We start from the raw sequence: 18,790 nt of genomic DNA, 5'->3' as shown, positions 1-18,790 counted from the left end.
ACTAAATGTTTATAACATTATTACTATTCCCCCACCCATCATGAATTACCTCTCCCTTCCTCCCATGGGTCAGTTTTCATTGAGAAGTCCTGCCTGGGTAACACTGGTACTCCATATAACAGGGAGACCATCTTTGGTTTGTCAACTGAGCATATGAGTGCACACTTCACAGATTGTCATGAAATACCAGATTATCTTTACCAACTGTAAAGAATAAAAAGAGAGAAGATTATAAGGGACACTGAAGCTCTCAATTTAAACTAATAAGGAATAGCATGGAACCTTTATAAAATTTAACTTTTATTAGTAAGTTTAAAATCAGCAAGATATATAAAGATATCCTCTATAAAAACAAAGGTGTGCATTAAAATCGACTGAATGCACCAATAGTCATATATTAAGTGTAATCAGGGGAGTAATCTAGTATGACAAAAATATACTATAATGCTCAATAGGAATCCTCCTAAAAGTTCCTCCAAAGAGAATAATACTTAAACCGCGTCTGGTGTAGTAACTGTGGGCTGGTAAATCAGATCAGCAAGTTCAAAATTCCTCATTAGCTGCTATTGCACGAAACTTAACTATAAATATATGGGAGGTGTCTTGCTAACTGCCTAACATTTGCTCCACTGACTCTGGATTTAATAGAGCAGATTATACTTGTGGCAAACCACGATTAAGCACACACAGCGAAACGCGCGTTGGTGTCTCGCTGGATGCTCCAGCCAGTCTATTTATCCTTAAAGGGGCTTTTTTTGACAATTATAATCTTATAAGCTTCAGTGCACCATATAATCTTCTCTCTTTTTGTTCTTTACACCTTATATCCTAGTGATAGGTTGCACCCCTCATGGTAATTAATTACAGGATTTTACCTGTTCAATAGTACAGTATCAATCACTGGTGCGATAGGACCATTTTCCCTCCTCTTCTTGTCTCTTACTATGATATATGTATCTTTACCAGCAGCAGTGAGCATGATGTTAGAGCTGCAGGACTTATAATGACGGCTGGACGCTAAATGTCACTCCCTGCCCAATCTCCATGACCAGAGTTCTGTGGATATACAATCATTAAAAAATACAATAATTAAAAATGAACATGGAATTAATTTATGCCGGGAAACTTGTATTTCCCTTACTATTGCACACACACAAATAAATAGAATATAAAAAATTTAGGTAATTGAATTACTAACTGCCCACACATTTAGTATGAGTAAACAATGGGAACTTGCCTCCTCTGGAATGTTGTCATTCTAGGCCCGGGCCTCAGTGGCCTTTCCACAAATCCGACCCTGTTCCTTGGACTGATTACCAGTCTACACAATGGAAGATTTAGTGAGCACGTCATGTGCAAGCATCTACTAACATGAAGAAATGGAAAAAGAAAGTCATGTATCCTCAGCCTGGACACCCGATACGCCCTCCTAAGTTATTAGCTAAGCGTAAACAACTACAGGAGCCATTTTTGTGCGTGTGTGTGTTTGTGTCTAACATTACACAATTTGTTAACATTTAAATATGAGAGCAATTAAAGACAATTTTTTAAAAAATTATGTTTAGATGGGAAATCCATTTGGGACAAAACTGTAATCATTTGATAATGTTTGACACATCCAAGCGTTTGACAGGTAGGCTATGAAGCTGCTTCACTCTCTTGGGATCAGCTCATCACAAAACCGCTTGAAGGCAGGGATCAGTTTATCACTCGGTGTCTGTGCTAATTGGCATCAATTTGTGATGGAACAGTAAGTGGTGATAAATTCAAAACCCAACATCAGATGTGTTTACACCTTCCCTATAGGCTTGTGAATGGGTTTAAGTCATGACTCACCACCTTGGTTAGCCTGGTGAAGCGTACAGCAGTGAAATGTCACTCACACATATCATTCGTTAAAATCTGTGATATAACATTTTCTCTCTCTTTGTTAACAGAGGAGGAGCGCCCCAGGCCAAGGTGAGTTCGTTTCATCTTTCGTAGGCACATTAAACTGACAAACAGGCAAATTTATCATTGTGCACTGGGTCTCGTTAAATCTAAAAAGATTAAAGTCATATTAATGTTTCAATCATGTCATCATTCAAACACAGGTTTAGAACACAGCCATAAAACATAGCAGTATAAAAAATATTAGATGTGTTGTTATACTTTGTGTAAAACTGCCTTTACATTACATAGTGCCAATTGCCATTCAGAAAATTGAATAATAGGTTTCTGTCTGTTGTTTAGTATTATAAGTTTTGATAAAACCATTTTTTTAATTTTATATTCCCCAATTAAAATTAGGATGATTTGCAAAATCTAAATCACAAAGCCCCATTCCTTTTGACAGTCCCACAAACCTTGGGACATCCTGGGGGTAAATGTATCAAGCTGTGAGTTTTCGGCGGGTTTGAAAAGTGGAGAGGTTGCCTATGGCAACCAATCAGATTCTAGCTGCCATTTTGTAGAATGTACTAAATAAATGACAGCTAGAATCTGATTGGTTGTTATGGGCAACATCTCCACTTTTCAAACCTGACGGAATCTCGCAGCTTGGTACATTTATCCTCTGGAGGTATAAGTATATGAAGAAAATATGTGGATTTTCTGGTCAATGCCAACACCAGTATTCCCAGTTTTCAGATTGAATGCCTCTATTTTACAGAAATGTAGCACAGTAAAATAAAATTTCCATCTTTTTTGTTATTATTTTTATTAGATTTTATTTCTAAAATGCTAACCTAGTAGAGAGTGCTCTAATGACATGCAGTGACACAAAATAGATGGTAAAGATGTCTATGTCCAAACAAGCCAACTATCTAAGAGGTGTATAGTTAACACTTGGTACATAAGGTAGCAGAAAAACAACTGTATGTTTGGTGGGGATACATATTCATTGATACAGGCACCGTATGGCCTCTTTTCTTTCATTCACAGACCAATGATGCCACAATTGGTTCCTCCAAAAATTCCAGAGGGAGAAAGAGTTGACTTTGATGTAAGAGTATTTTGTGTGTAGGGTAGTGCATTTATCATGTTTTTTTTAGATGTCCTTTGCCAACTCAGCACTAATTCCGTGTTCCATGTTGAACTAAGCTCTAGAGAGCCATTTACTATCTACGTGTAAAGACTATGGGCCTGATTCATTAAGGAACTTAAATTAAGAAGTTTCTTATTTAAGTCTCCTGGACAAAACCATGTTACAATGCAAGGGGTGAAAATTAGTTTTCTGTTTTGCACATAAGTTAAATACTGACTGTTTTTTCATGTAGCACACAAATACTCGATAGCTTATTTGTACACTTAATTTAAGTTCCTTAATGAATCAGGCTCTATGATTGGCCGTGACAGCTTTTATTTTGATCTATTTGTTTAAATAGCTGTAAAACTGTTGGGGGTATTTGAAACACTAGAACAACCATCAACATGTTCGCATTTACTTAATTTTCCCTATTTGTACTGTATGTGGAAAAGTAAAATATGTCACATAATCATTAGCAACTTGGGTCACCTGACTCATTTTGACAATGTTTTATGACAGTCACTAAAGGCCAAACACACCCAGATATGAGGATCACGTCACACTTCGCAATGTTTGCCCTATAACTAATATTCAAGAATAATGCTGCATTTTCCTGTCATTTACAACAACAGGACATACATCGGAAGCGGATGGAAAAAGATCTCCTGGAACTTCAGACATTGATTGATGTCCATTTTGAACAGCGAAAAAAGGAAGAAGAGGAAATAATTGGCTTAAAGGGTAGAATAGTATGTGAACTTAAAAGACACTTTATGAAAGTTCAATGGATAGTAGAAGAGTAGAAATCTGTCCGTATCCCAACATGTATTACATTGCAGCTAAAATACCTCCCAACTATCCTTGCAGTCGGAACAAAATCCTGACTGAGCGGAACAGTCACACAAAATTGTGACCACCCCACCAAAATCATGTTGGTTGGCAGACTGTTCTGATCTCTTTTACTTGTTCTCGAGGCATCCACTACCTGCTATTGCCTGTGTTTGAAGCTGAGTTTCTGTTTGTCTGGATCCTGGAATGTTGGGTCCCTGTTTGGAAAAGAGAGATAGGTACACAAAATATGTAACGTTTAGCAGTGAGTGAACCAATTAGGCTTCCCTCCCTCCAACTAGCCCCAACATTAAATCACTAACACCTATGTTTAATAAATACGCCCTCCTATCAGAAATCAGTACTGATATTAAATGCATAGCATTCACATTTACTAAATACACCTATTACCCCCTCCCACCCCCCGCCAACAGCCCCAATACTAAAGAAACAGTATTCCAATTTAATAATTAAACCTATTTTCCACATCTTGCCCCAATATTAACTAATTGGTATTCACAATTAATAAATAAACCTACTTCTCCCTAAACTGAGCCCCACATTAAATAAATAGCCCCCAAACCACCCTATCGTTATTTAATTAATGCCATCACGCCACCTTAAATTAATACTCATTACTATGACCCACTATTAATTGAAATAGTCTTAACCATCAAATAATTTGCTCCCTACCAATAAACTACTATTTCCCACCCATTATTAAATGATTATCACCCACCCTCACCATTAAGTTATTACCTAGCCTCCACCCCTATTACAGTAAGAGCCCACATTGCCTTCTACCATCCGGCTGTGTAGATTTCAGAGGCAGACTCTCCTGTATGCCTCTCTTTATTTCCTGCACACTGTTGCCCACCCGAGGAAAGAGGAGGACACAACTTACATTGTAGAATTGAGCACGGAAAGGATCTGTGTATCTGCGGCAGTAAGTGTGTGCTTGAGAGATGCTAGAAAATTGAGGTTGAGGGAACGCATTTCAATAGTCAGCTAACAAATTGTGTCATGAGGCAAAGGTAACTACCATTTGACTTGGTGCGAGGCTAGATAATAGAGCTTTAAAACAGGGAATCCCTTATCACCTCTAATTCTTGGTTTCTTGAGAATTGAATGGGATATTCCTTGAGGTTTGTTGTTCCAAATGAATTTGAGAAATGCTGATTGAAGCTCCCTGAAAACCAGGTTTGAGCCAACTGGATGACTTCCTTATTTTATGTTCGGACCTGAAGGAGCATAGCAAATAGTAACTTAGAATTTCTTTATTCTTTAACTGGAAAGTACGTAATATTCATTTAGCAAGTTATATAGGGCAGGAATAGAAACCAGGGGTTGGGTAAGGGACTAAAGTATGTCATTGGCAAAAAGAGAGATGCTAAATTGGTGACCTCCCAACTCTACTCCATGTATAGTAGAAGAGGCCCTGATCAATGCTGCTAAGGGTTCTATGACCAGGGCGAAATCAGGGGCGATAATGGACAACCTTGTCTAGTCCCTTTAAAAATACAGATTGGTTGTGACAGGTTGCCATTAACCATGACTTTGGCAGTTGTGTGTAGGGCCTAGATGGCCATAATTAACTCACCTGAAATCCCAAAGGATTTAAGTGTGTGGAGCATACATTTCCTGGAATTTCTATCAAATACCTTTTCAGCATCTAAGGACAGCATTACCGCAGGGATCTGTTTAGGATTTGAATGTGATCTATTGCCCATTTGATATTGTCCCGGGATGAACACTACTTGATCATAATGAATCATATCCAGAAGGAGTCTATTGAGAAGATTGGCCAAGATTTTACCATATAGCTTTATTTCATTGTTCAGGAGAGAGATAGGCCTACAGATAGCTTACACCTTGGGGTCCTCCCCAACTTTATGTACCACTACTATGCTGGCGTCTAACATGGTTCTAGGGAAGGAAGTCCACCGAACAGCAGTTTTAAATATGTAGCAGAGGTGAGGCGCCAGGATTCCAAAGTCTGGTTTATAAGATGCTGCTGAAATTCCATCTTGACCGGGGAATTTAATCGTTCTCTGATCTTTCTCCCTTGTGCAATTTCATCTATAGATATTTCCATATTCAATTGATAGGCCAATGATAAGACCAGCCCTATGAAGGAAACTATTGATATCACCTTCTGAAGGGGGGGTCCAGATGGATGTTCCTGTTGTAGATTATACAGTTTACAATAGTATGAGTGAAATTCCTGTCTAATGATCATAGGCTCATATGATAAAATGCCTTTTGCTGTATTAATAGCTAGGACATTATTCTGACATTATTCTGTAGCTCTTAGTCTGGAGGCCAAAATCTTGTCTGCCTTGTCTCATTTTTCATACAGTGACTGGTTTAGCAATTTTAAGTTTTTAGTAGTCTGTTCAGATACAAGGAGGTTTAACTCAACTCGTGTTGGTCAAAAATATTAGGATCCAAGGTTTGCTTATGCTGCACTAACAGGATATCAATATCATCACATGCATGGAAAATCTGGGGATAGGACCGTGATCTTAATGCATCATCATCATCATCATTTATTTATATAGCGCCAACATATTCCGTAGCGCTTTACAATTGGGGACAAACATAGTAAACTAATAAACAAACTGGGTAAAACAGACAAAGAAGTGAGAAGGCCCTGCTCGCAAGCTTACAATCTATGGGACAATGGGAGTTTGACACATGAGGCTAAGGCTAAGTCTACATTTTGCATTTCGGCCCAGCCAGGCTGCAAAGGTAAAAATGACTCATTGGCTAAATGATCCTGTCACACAACAATGTTGGTCAGGGGGTAGTTGTCTTGTGTGAAATTGTGTAACGGGTGATAATAGGGTAAGGTAGTGAGGTTAAGAGGGTGGTTGAGGAATATTATAAGCTTGTCTGAAGAGGTAGGTTTTCAGAGAACGCTTGAAAGTTTGTATACCAGAGGAGAGTTTTATTGTGCGAGGGAGAGAATTCCATAAAGTGGGTGCAGCCCGAAAAAATTCCTGTAACTGGGAATGGGAGAATGTAATGAGGGTGGATGAGAGACGCAGATCTTAATTCCAGATGTTGTGAGAAATGGGTCTGCTCAGAAAGACTAAGTCACCCTTAGAATGTTTAAGAGAAGTATAGAGCTTATGTCTATTTAAACCTTTTACATTATGTGATTTTTTAAATGTATATAAAAGCACCTGCACTTGTTAAGGATAGGGAAGGGGGTGGGAGAAGACCAGTAAGGGGGGTGGGAGTTCTGACCATGGGGAAAGAGCAATGGCACATAAGGTGCCTTGTGGTCAAATTTATTTACTTTAATGATGCTCTGTGCTTCTTCAGGAACATCGCAGATCTGAACGCGCAGAGCAGCAGCGTTTCAGGACCGAGAAGGAGCGGGAGAGACAAGCCAGAATGGCGGTGAGTAAGGTTACGTTGTAAGAAAAGCAAACAAGCCTTGTAGAATTTGTGGTTTTGGAGAGCGTTGCAATGCTCAAAATGCCTCCAAAACATTAAAACAATAGTCCATATGGATGTGGCCTGTAGATTACTACAGCATAATGTAAGGTGGATGAATAATACACATCTACATCTAGTTGTCAGACGGTAAAAGTACATTTTGTAACAAATATCTCCCAAAACTGTATTTTGTTGGATTATTTCTATTTATTAAAGAGCTGAAGATGTTAGAGCAGATTTATAAATGTACCGTATGAATTAAAAAAACATGCTACCAAAAAAACAACAAAAAAAAAAGGTGTTGTCAGCAATGGATCTGTCTAATGTAAATCTATATATAAGTAGCATACTAAAAATAAGAGGTATTGGTCCATATTTTGGAAAAAATATAGAACTTTACAACCCAGTGTCCACAGATTTACTCGCATCCATATTCTAAATAGCAGCACCTTCATGCTGCGCTACCTACATGTTACATTTTACTAACCTCTTCCTTTAGCTAATGCTGCTCTGTGCTACCATTTTTCTCAGGGCCAATCACAAGCTGCAATCATGAAATATCGGCTTGTGATTGGTCCTCTCGCTCATACCCCCTTCTGCCACCATTTTAAGGTGGTGAAGAGAACTGAGGCCCTGGGGATCCACCTAGGGGAAGGAGAAGGTTAATGATAGATATATATATATATATATATATATATATATATATATATATATATATATATATATATATATAAATATATAGGCTTCTGGGGGTGTGGCCACAGTCACGGTGTTGCCACTCCCCATTGTAACGTAGCCACCTCCCAACAGACATGTTGGAGGTATGCTTTTATTCTATATTCTATATTTTGTCCACAGTTTGGTACTTTTACAGATCAGCAAAGTCAGTACACATCAGATTTCATTTATTGATCTCCTAGTTGTGGATCAGAAAGTTCCTCGCAATGTACAGAGTAAGCAGATTGGTTCACCATTTTAGGAGTATAATGAAAATGTTTAATTTAATGAAAGGGATGAAGTCCAACGTTCTAAAGCATACTTGGCAAATTTAGGGAGGCGAATCACAAGAGCAGAGGGGACGGGGGTCGCCGCAAATCACATCATTTTGGCCCTGCACCTTCGGAGAATAGCGTCATCGAGGCCCCCGTCCAGCAGAATGTGGGAGAATAGTCTGTTCCGGGTTTGTAACTAAAGAGGAAGAGAAACGGCTCTTTTAATGGGGGCACTCACTTTTCTTTAATGTATTTATTATTATTTTTTTACTTTATCACATATACAATAACACATTGTTTTACTCTACATGTAATTACATATTAATTCACTTATTTTATATTTATTAAAATGCAGGTTCTTTGACCATTTTTTCTTATGTTCACTCATTGTAATTACATTCTGGTTATTTTACACATCACACATTTATGCCTATCAGCACTAGGAACACTTGTAGTTTATGGTGGCGTCTACTGAGAGTCGAGATTTGGAGTTTAAAAAGCTGGATGATATTTTGTCTGGTTGGTTTTATAGAGCAGGGGACATTAGCCCCTTTAGGGAGCATCTACATCTGTAGGATTTGCAGTTTCCAATATAGTATAACAAATTTTATTTATTAATCCCACTTTTATAGGAGGAAAAAATGAGAAAAGAAGAAGAAGAGGCTAAGAAGCGTGCCGATGATGACGCTAAGAAGAAAAAAGTACTGTCCAACATGGGAGCCCAGTATGGGGGATATCTAATGAAGGTAAGTTATTATGAAGGATCTGAATCAATATCTTATAATCACAGTTATAGATCATGAATTGCACCTGCATACTTGCATACATGAGAATGTAGACAGGTCAGTGTAACACACAGAGGAGAAACCATGTTGCCAGAGTGATCTCAATGATAAACAGTATTGTAATGAATTCTTGGCCCATACAATGTATCATCATCACCATTTATTTATTTATATAGCGCCACCAAATCTGCAGCGTTGTACAGAGAATATTTGTCATACACATCAGTCCCTGTTCCATTGGAGCTTACAGTGTAGATCCCCTAATGGACCCTAAACACAGACTAGGGTTCCTTTTGTCAGCAGCCAATTAACCGACTAGTATGTTTTTGGAATGTGGGAGGAAACCCACACAAACACTCGCAGAACATACAAACTCCACACAGATAAGGCCATGGTCAGGAATCAAACTCATGACCCCAGCGCTGTGAAGCAGAGATGCTAACCACTGAGCCACCGTGCTGCCCAATGTATGCTGGAGACAGATCCACTTTACCTGGGAAATGGCTCCTCTGCATTTTGCTGATAATATACTCATGCATTGCTGGAAACAGCCGTACAATAAGTACTTCCAAAAATAAGATCACTCAACGGGGGCTCATTTATAGTTAGACTTTCATTTTTTTTGCAAAAAGAATTTCCGTGCTATGAATAAGTCCATATATAATTTTTTTACATATCGATGACTTCCATCTCTGTACGCTTGAAGAGGATGAACGGGGTGGGATGCTGGGCGAGTGTAGACTGAGTGCAATAAGGGGGTGATCACATAATTGTGGCATGATTAGATGTGGACACATCCACAGATACGCTGTTTAGGTGGTGTAACGTAATAATAATGATTACTATCAGCAGCTTTATCTACCCGCTTCTGATTGTGTATTGACCCTTCCAGCTACTTAAATCATTAGTGGCTATATTATATGAAGTTATGGCTGTCTATTCTGATAACTTAATTGACATTTCCATGTGGACTGCTGCAGGAAAGAAGATTCCCCTTTGCTTTTTAATGGGGCATAAACAACAGATGTTTATATTTAATTTAATTTGTGCTTTTTTTTGTGTTTGTGGTTGTATTTCATTACATTTTATATTGAAAATGTGACTTTCCCATTTACTAATAACTGTCAAGACAATATTCTCTCTTGTGTATTTGACACTTTTATTATACTATTAAATTATCATACTGTGTACAAGTAGGGTAATGTGAGTTTAGCATTTACTATTAACACCTCTACACTATCTCTACACTATTGTGGGATGTAAGTATACACACGTGTTATGCCTGAAATATGCTTAGAGCAAATGTTACTGTTTTTGAGCTTTGCACACCTTGGGTGCATCCGACTTAACATATAAATTAAAGTTATTTTTACATGCGTCTTGTCCCAACGGATATTCCGCGCTTCTGTGTCCACCTCTAAATGAGCCATAGAGCTATATGGCTTATTATAGCTTTAGCAATTTTACCCCCAAAAAGATGAGGAAGTTCCAAAGGAAACAAATTATTTTCCCTAGAAAGAAGATGCAATCCTATGTACATATCTTACTAAAGGCCGACAATGTAAATGTGAATACTAATACCTTTTACTGTCAGGTATGTTTTTAAATGTAGCTTTCATTGTCCACAACTTATTCGTTTCTTAGGCGGAGCAGAAGAGAGGGAAGAGACAGACGGGGCGTGAAATGAAGAGGAAGATTCTTACTGAGAGGCACAAACCCTTATGTATTGATCACATGAATGAAAACCAGCTTAGGTATTGTTATGAGCGTTTTGTCGCTAACCAATAACGATTGTCGAATCTCGATTTGTGTTTCCAACGCACAAAGATTTATTCTCAAAAAGTAGCAGTAGATATATCTTAGCGAAATAATAATAAGTACAGCCGTTACTTATCGCAGGCGCTCTGGATCCAGTGTACAGTCATTGAATCCTGAAGTCTGGGGACAAGATGTCTGAACACTAGATGAGGAGCTGCTGCTTATATGCAAACAGTGATACAGTAAAACAATGCAAAGGGTGTGGCTTGCTTCTATTGGTCCAGGTTTCAGGAGGGTCCAGGGGGTTGTAGATCATAGGCTAGTTTAAGCTCAGGAATCCAAAGGAGGGGGTCATCTCTCCATAGTATGGGCTCTGATCTTCCCGCCAAGAGTTCTCATCATAATAGTCCATAATGCCATAACATTAATAACTTGCGTATGCACTCTGCGATTCCTTCGCAAAGTGAACCGGACAGTGGGAAATGCGAAGGGGATAAGTATGATACCACACATGACTTGATTCCTTCAATGTGTACCATATGTTTTCTGATATGCATATAACTCATAATATTACACATAAATACTACTATATTTCGAGAGAAATGACTATGTGTTGCAACTACCATTAATGTGTACTATTTTACAAGTGTGCGTGTTTGTGCGAATGTATGCAAAAGACTAAATACTGTTGTTGCCACGTGTTGCAGCTGCGTACGCCCTTTCACGCCGTAGCGTGCCCTTTCACGCCGTAGCGTACCGTACGCATCTTTTCAAACAAAGACAACCAAGTTTGCTCAATTTTAATTGAAATGACTTTATCCAATTTGCTGACTTCGACAGTATATAAGGAATGTCACAAGTAGGGTCTGTTGCTCTAGTAACAATAAAAAATAACTTACTTATGTGCTTCCTGCATATAGAACCAAACCACGACCTTACTTCCTGTTTGTGGAACATACTTTGTTTGTAATACCAGATTAAGGGGTCTATGCATCAAGGTAATTTCCACTTAAATATACGAAAACGACTGTTTCCGCATCTTTTAAGTATATTTGCTATGCATTAACTGCCTAACAGAGGAGATCTCACAGAAATCTCCATTTAGGCTAATACCGTGCAGCATCGCAGTCCCTGTAGATTTATATGGGGACTACGATGTTCTTAAATGCATCAAGCTTTGCTAAGCTTCGCATTGCACGGACAGATAACGCCATCTCAGGATGGCGTTACCTGTCATTTCCTATGGGATTCTGCTGAAGCCTCTCTGGCTTTGCAGAATCCGATACAACATGAGTGCTGTGCGCATCCTGTCACCGGCAGCACTAAGTTGCCGTTAAGCAGGAAAAAAACGTTGCTCCCGAGGGGTCACTTCCCCAAGTAGCCCCGGCGTGATGTATGATGCATCTTAGCGGTACATAAATATGCAACACTGCGATGTGCAGCGATGCATATTTAGTTGTACCGCATCAAATTGATGCATAGACACCTAAGGGTTTTGTGTATGATACTAACCCAATGTTCAATACACCCAAGCATGCAAAGATATTTCAACACAACACTAATAGGAGTGTATCCGCGCGGTCAAACCCAAAAAGCAGCCCTTCACCTTTAAGTACACAACCCCCTATGAGTACAAACACATAGATACATCCAAACAGAATAAAGGGAAGACGGCGCTAAATGGTGATAGCTAATAGTTCAAATGCTTTCTAAAAATGGACTCCTGTTCTTTAAGTCTATGTAGAGAAAGAAAACATGATTCCACGATGAAATGAGAAAAAGTCCTCTTCCTCAATTAGTCCATTCCATATGTATACATCAGTGGGATATATAAAGGGAAGAGAAAAACAGACATAGCACAGCCTGTATAATCCAAAACATTGGGTATTAATGTCCCTCAAAATACCCGTGCGTTTTATACTTAGAAGACACCACGTGAAACAATCTTCTTAACCCCTCAGGGGCATTTACTCACTAGACCACAATGGATATCAAGCGAGTAGAATAACATATGATTTCCACAAGGAGACCTCAATTTTACTTCTTAGGATTCCTCTCCCTTATGACCATATTGGATTCAAAGCGTATGAGACAATTCAGGATTTTCACAGATGAACCTCAATTTCACCTTGCAGGATTCCTCTCTGTTTAAATAATCATATGAGGAAACAAGAGGAGCTTCATAGTATAAAACCACATAACACTTTATTCCACATGTTAGAAAGGGGCGGGGCCTAAATCCCCCCCCTAAATCGCCCGGGGTACAGCATTTTTCTAGATCCGCCCCTGTCTTCGTCTGTCATAATTATCATCTAAAAAGATTGTGACTCTGCACATTGTACAGATATCTACCGTCCCAGCAGCCATATGCTAAATTAATTTAAATAAAGGGCTGAACCTCCGTGTACACAACACCCACAAACATACATCCAGAAACCGGAAATACCATCATTGCCATTCAGTATAAGATCACTAGTTCCACGTGCTTCACGTTTTGACCACGTGGGAGACATAAGAGGCAACATCATAAATTTAAAAATTCACGCCCAGAAAAGTGTCGCTGTTGGAGGTACTATAGGCGGATATTCGGGCAGATGGTCCTAAGTACGTACAGACTGCAGAATTGGAGCGACATTGTTCCATCCTTGACCTAGATATTTAGTCCGTTTATAAAATCAAATGAAACGATACGATGTGCTTCGGAACGATAATCATTAATCGTTGGAACGTACACAGCAATGCGACATTGAATGGTCGTTTATCATGTTATTGACCTGATAATTGGGGAAAAACCTGTAGTGTGTACCAAGCCAGTATACACTTATAAAGAGGATAAGTGTATAAACTCTCCCAGTGATTACTGCAGCTATGTAACAGATGTGAAGGGATAAAGGTTTTGAATATATCGTGATCAGTCCACATACATGAAGGTCGGAAACAGAGATGCAGTTTATGAAAAAGTCAACTTTAATAACTATTTTTAATCCTAAAAAGCTCTTTGTAACAACAATGGATCAATGTTTTCTTTCTAATAACAGGGAGAAGGCTAAAGAGTTTACAGACTGGATGTATCAGCTCGAGTCTGAAAAGTTTGACCTTATGGAAAAAATGAAAACTCAACGATATGAGGTATGGTGTGTATCAAGTGCCGCTTGTTGTTTGATACACATACGTGTAAGCCGTATGGCTTGTGAACTCTCGCTATTTTTATCTTTTAGATCAATGTTCTTTACAACCGCATAAGCCATGCACAAAAATTGTAAGTAACATTAGTTTCCTGCTATGGATCTATAATGTCCTATTTAATAAAGTGTTTTATAAGATACTAGTAAAATAAACCAGAGGTACAATTATCCTGTATTTATGCTGTGAAAACTACTTTGAGACAATTCTGAAATGGTTTAATACAGGCGCGGGATGGCAGGTTTCGGCAATATTGAGAAATGATTTCATCCACGGGGGGGAAATGGGGGAGGCGGCCGGCCCGGTCCAGCCCGCCCCTGGTTTAATATTAGGTTGGCGCTGGATACGTTTAAGCTAAGCCAGAAGGTGCAGCAGTAAAGAGTGTCGTCCCCAATGTAGAATACACGTGTTGCCCCCAATGCTAGTATACACAGTGTTCAATGTTGCCTGTCTAGAGTATTATTTATCATAACAGTGTACACAGTTAGTCTGATTCATGAAAGTGAGGCAAAAAAATGAGTAAGTTTTCTCCTGGACAAAACTAGGTTACAATGCAAGGGGTGCAAATTAGTTTATTATTTTGCACATAAGATAAATACTGTTTATTCATGTAACACACAAATACTCAATAGCTTTATTTGTACACTGAAATTTAATGAAGAACATGCTTTACCCCAATTATAAATCTGCCATTGCATTATAAATTTGCCTCCCCCTCCAATGCAACATGGTTTTGCCCAGGTGCAAAGTTACTCGTTTTTTTTCCTTTCCTTTCCTTAATGAATTAGGCCGAGTATTGCCACATTGCCCATACAGTATTGTCAACAGTGTCAGCAAACGCAAAATTACCATGCAGTGTACACACTTTTGCCCCGGAGCTATTATCCACAGTATCCACAGTACCGCTATCAATGCCAGTGTTTCCCCAATGTCAGTATGCATAACATTGCCCGAAATGCTATTAATATTCTCTCCAATGGCAGTATCAATCGTATTGCCTTCAATGCCAATATGTACAGTGCTACTCCACCGATACTACTGGCAATATCCATATTATTGTCATCAATTATTATTACTATGATTATTTTCCTTTATTTATAAAACACTAACATATAACGAAGCGCTGCAGACTGAGGGGACCAGGATACAAATCAATAACATACAATAACATGAATCAGAAGGTAAAGATGCTGACAATATAAGAGGTGTGGGAAAAAATTGATAAATAAGACAGTGGAACAAATTTGTAGTTAGTGGTGGGGTAAGTATGTGGCTGTCGTAAGGCAGCAGCATTATCAGCAACCAATATTAAAGCAGACAATGGCTTTTCTATGCAGCTTTATGACAGTATCCACAGTATTGTTACCCATTTAACGTAATATGACTGAAAGGAAAGCAAAGAGAGAATTAATTGATATTGAGCAACTTGATTCATCAAAAAGGTGATACATTGACCTCCTATTGATTTGTGAATTTGTATCTGTTCACAGCATGTTGATGCTGCAGATATGATATAAATGTCAGACATTCCATTCAGCTTGTCATATATTTAATGTGTCAAGCATGTGTGTTAGAGACTGTAAGGTACAAAGTTTGCTCCGTGGCTGTTATCAGAGATGAATTGCTCAGGCACTGTGCTGATGGTTATAACCAGATATTAAAACCTACCGTGTTACTTGATTGTTATAAGACAATTTATGGAGTGTGTGCTGTCTTGTTTTTAACTGTGATTAATTGGGCAAAGATTCTGGCCAGAGATAAAAGTGGGAGGAGATGGAGTTTCCTGGTTGTTATCAGTTATGAAACCCAAGACACCTACGAGCAGTTGACCAATACTTTATGTTTCAACAACTTTGTAAATATGACTAAGAATCATTCAACAGGATACTGTGAGTTGAAGCATAATTCCACCCACAACTGAAAGTTTATTAAATCCTCCCGCAGGCAGGGAGTCGCTGGTGCCTGTTTGAAGAAAGGCCAGATCACCAGGAGCGAGAAGAGCCCAGCGACACATGCACTTGGATGTCCTAGGCACGTTTTGACAGTGTCTCTGGCTTTCTCAGAGGGCAAAGTATTCTGAGAATAATTATACCTCTTTATATCTTTCTATTGGTTGTTGTAGCCCCGGTTCTAATTCGTTCTGTGTAAGTCATGATATATGCTTAGTATCTATTTTGATGTCTGTTTTGGTGATTATGCTATTTGGTATCCCCCTACCCTTTTCATCAGCTTATGTGTTTTTCTATTAGTATGACTAGGTCTCATTCACGCTATACATGGGCTTTTTTTGTAAAAAAAAAGGTGTATTTGATAGCAGACAAAATGTGCATCAGTCACTGAGGAAGCCAGAGACATTAGCAAAATGCATTTGGGACATCCAAACTCACGTGATTGCCTAGCTACTCTTTTCAGTTGCCAGTACCTCTCTTACACATTCTACCATTAAGTACTGGACATTGGAGATTGTGTTTATATTATGTATTGGACAACTGAGTGGGTTCTGTATTGAGCCCTGAAAATCACTGGATTATATATGTATTAGATATCAGAGTGCATTCTATATTAAGTATTGACATGGTGGATTCTATATTGAGTATTGGACATTAGAGTGGGTACTTTATCAGGTAGTGGTAGATCAAAGTGCATTCTATTTTAAGTATTGGACATCAGAGTGCATTTTAGATAGAGTGCGTTCAAAATCAAGTATTGGAGATCAGAGTGGGTTCAATATCAAGTATTAGAGATCCGAGTGGGTTGAATAGTGAACATCAGAGTGGGTTCTAAAGCAAGTATTAGAGATTAGAGTTGGTTCTATATTAAGTAGTGGACATCAGAGTTTGTTCTATATCAAGTATTAGAGATCATAGTGGGTTCAATATCAAGTATTAGAGATCAGAGTGGGTTCTATATCAAGTAAGGGAGATCAGAGTGGGTTCTATATCAAGTATTGGAGATCAGAGTGGGTTCTATATCATGTATTGGAGAACAGAGTGAGTTCTATATGAAGTATTGGAGATCAGAGTGGGTTCTATATCAAGTATTGGAGATCAGAGTGGGTTTAATATCAAGTATTAGAAATCACAGTGGGTTCTCTATTAAGTAGTGGACATCAGAGTGGATTCTATATCAAGTATTGGAGATCAGAGTTTGTTCAATATTAAGTAGTGGACATCAGAGTGGGTTCTATATCAAGTATTGGAGATCAGAGTGGGTTCTATTTCAAGTATTGGAGATCAGAGTGGGTTCTATATCAAGTATTGGAGATCAGAGTGGGTTCTATATCAAGTATTGGAGATCAGAGTGGGTTCTATATCAAGTATTGGACATCAGAGTGGGTTCTATATTAAGTAGTGGACATCAGAGTAGAGGGTTTGTATTTTACAGTGCATTCAAATTCATTGGTTGAAACCCACAAACATCCAGACCACAAATGGCCAAACCTCCTTTCTTTCCTTGGTTTAAAATCCTTGTCATTTCTATGCTCCCGCTCTGTGTACTAGGACCAAGTACAGCACCTACGAGAGGTACTAACTATACATTTTCAAAAATGATTGTCTAGGGAAAGATATAATAGGAACAAGCTAGTGAAGTGAATGGGGGTGGGGTGCAAATGCCTGCTCTACACAGGGGCTCTCTCTGCTTTCTATGTCTGTAATTGGGGTGTGGATTATAGTATAGTCATTTATTGGATATTTAGGGGAACGGAGAGACCAGAAATAAAAAAGGGGGGCCATGATAGTCATTGGAAAACCCCAGTATGAATAAAAATAATAATAATAAAATACATAAAGCTAAAACATTCAGTCATATGTGAAATAGCTGGATATGTATTATGTATAGTGAGCATAATCTCACATTTTCAATTCCAGGGGGTATATTTACTAAACTTCGGGTTTGAAAAAGTGGAGATGTTGCCTATAGCAACCAATCAGATTCTAGCTGTCATTTATTTACTACATTTTACAAAATGACAGTGGAGATGTTGCCTATAGCAACCAATCAGATTCTAGCTGTCATTTTGTAGAATATAGTAAATAAATGATAGCTAGAATCTGATTGGTTGCTATAGGCAACATCTCCACTTTTTCAAACCTACAGTTTAGCAAATATACCCCCAGGCCTGTTTGTGTGCAAGATTCAGTAATAACAATAACCATTTATACACTATCTACAGTAATTTATGTCTCTTGTATTTGCCCATAGCAAAAAAGGAGCAGGAAAAGGTCGTGTTGGTGGGCGTTGGAAATGAAGAGCCGTTTTGGTGATTGTTAGCAATCCCAGAAATATCCTGTGAGCATCCTTGAGGATTAAATCTTGTGCTCTAAATTTCACATCAAGTCCCCAGTGTACAGCCATCCAAGCTCAACTACATACTGCCGCCGTCCATTGTCATTTAATGTATAGGATATTGCAATACAAGCGAAATACATTGTCAGCAATTATCCAGATTTCTACGTATTTTGAGTCCAACAACCACAAAAATGTCCCTCGCTAAATAAAAAGCAGTGCAAAAACATCTGTGTTATTTCTTATGGCTCACATGTCTAAAAAAAATATCTTATTTAGGTTCACCACAGCCCTCAGAGAAGTGTGATTTATAATCAATGTGGTGTTCTTACTCACTGTATATTTCATTACACAAATATAATCTTTCAAGCCTCTGATCCATCTAGCAGTAATGAATGAAACGCAAGGAAGGACAGATGTGAGTGAGTTCTATGTACAGTGCTGCGGAATTAGTGGCGCTATATAAATAGATGATGATGATGATGATGTAGCCTGCAGGATTT

At 38.5% G+C, this 18,790-nt stretch overlaps 1 protein-coding gene across 2 annotated transcripts in view; it reads left to right on the top strand.

The window, feature by feature from the left end:
* The window catches only part of TNNT1 (troponin T1, slow skeletal type), a 41,798-nt gene extending 23,284 nt beyond the window's left edge, over positions 1–18,514 (top strand). For both annotated transcript variants that reach the window (XM_075189791.1, XM_075189792.1), the window contains 9 exons: positions 1,938–1,959; positions 2,923–2,983; positions 3,640–3,756; positions 7,166–7,243; positions 8,907–9,020; positions 10,704–10,813; positions 13,856–13,946; positions 14,036–14,076; positions 18,204–18,514. In XM_075189791.1, coding sequence (XP_075045892.1) covers positions 2,927–2,983; positions 3,640–3,756; positions 7,166–7,243; positions 8,907–9,020; positions 10,704–10,813; positions 13,856–13,946; positions 14,036–14,076; positions 18,204–18,249 — 654 coding nt within the window. In that variant the 5' untranslated portion in view covers positions 1,938–1,959; positions 2,923–2,926 and the 3' untranslated portion in view covers positions 18,250–18,514. The remainder of the gene's footprint in view (positions 1–1,937; positions 1,960–2,922; positions 2,984–3,639; positions 3,757–7,165; positions 7,244–8,906; positions 9,021–10,703; positions 10,814–13,855; positions 13,947–14,035; positions 14,077–18,203) is intronic.
* Positions 18,515–18,790: the final 276 nt, after the last annotated feature.

The sequence above is a fragment of the Mixophyes fleayi genome, chromosome 11 (genome assembly GCF_038048845.1).
Source record: "Mixophyes fleayi isolate aMixFle1 chromosome 11, aMixFle1.hap1, whole genome shotgun sequence".
Lineage (NCBI taxonomy): Eukaryota > Metazoa > Chordata > Amphibia > Anura > Limnodynastidae > Mixophyes > Mixophyes fleayi.
This window is presented reverse-complemented; position numbering and strand designations above follow the sequence as displayed.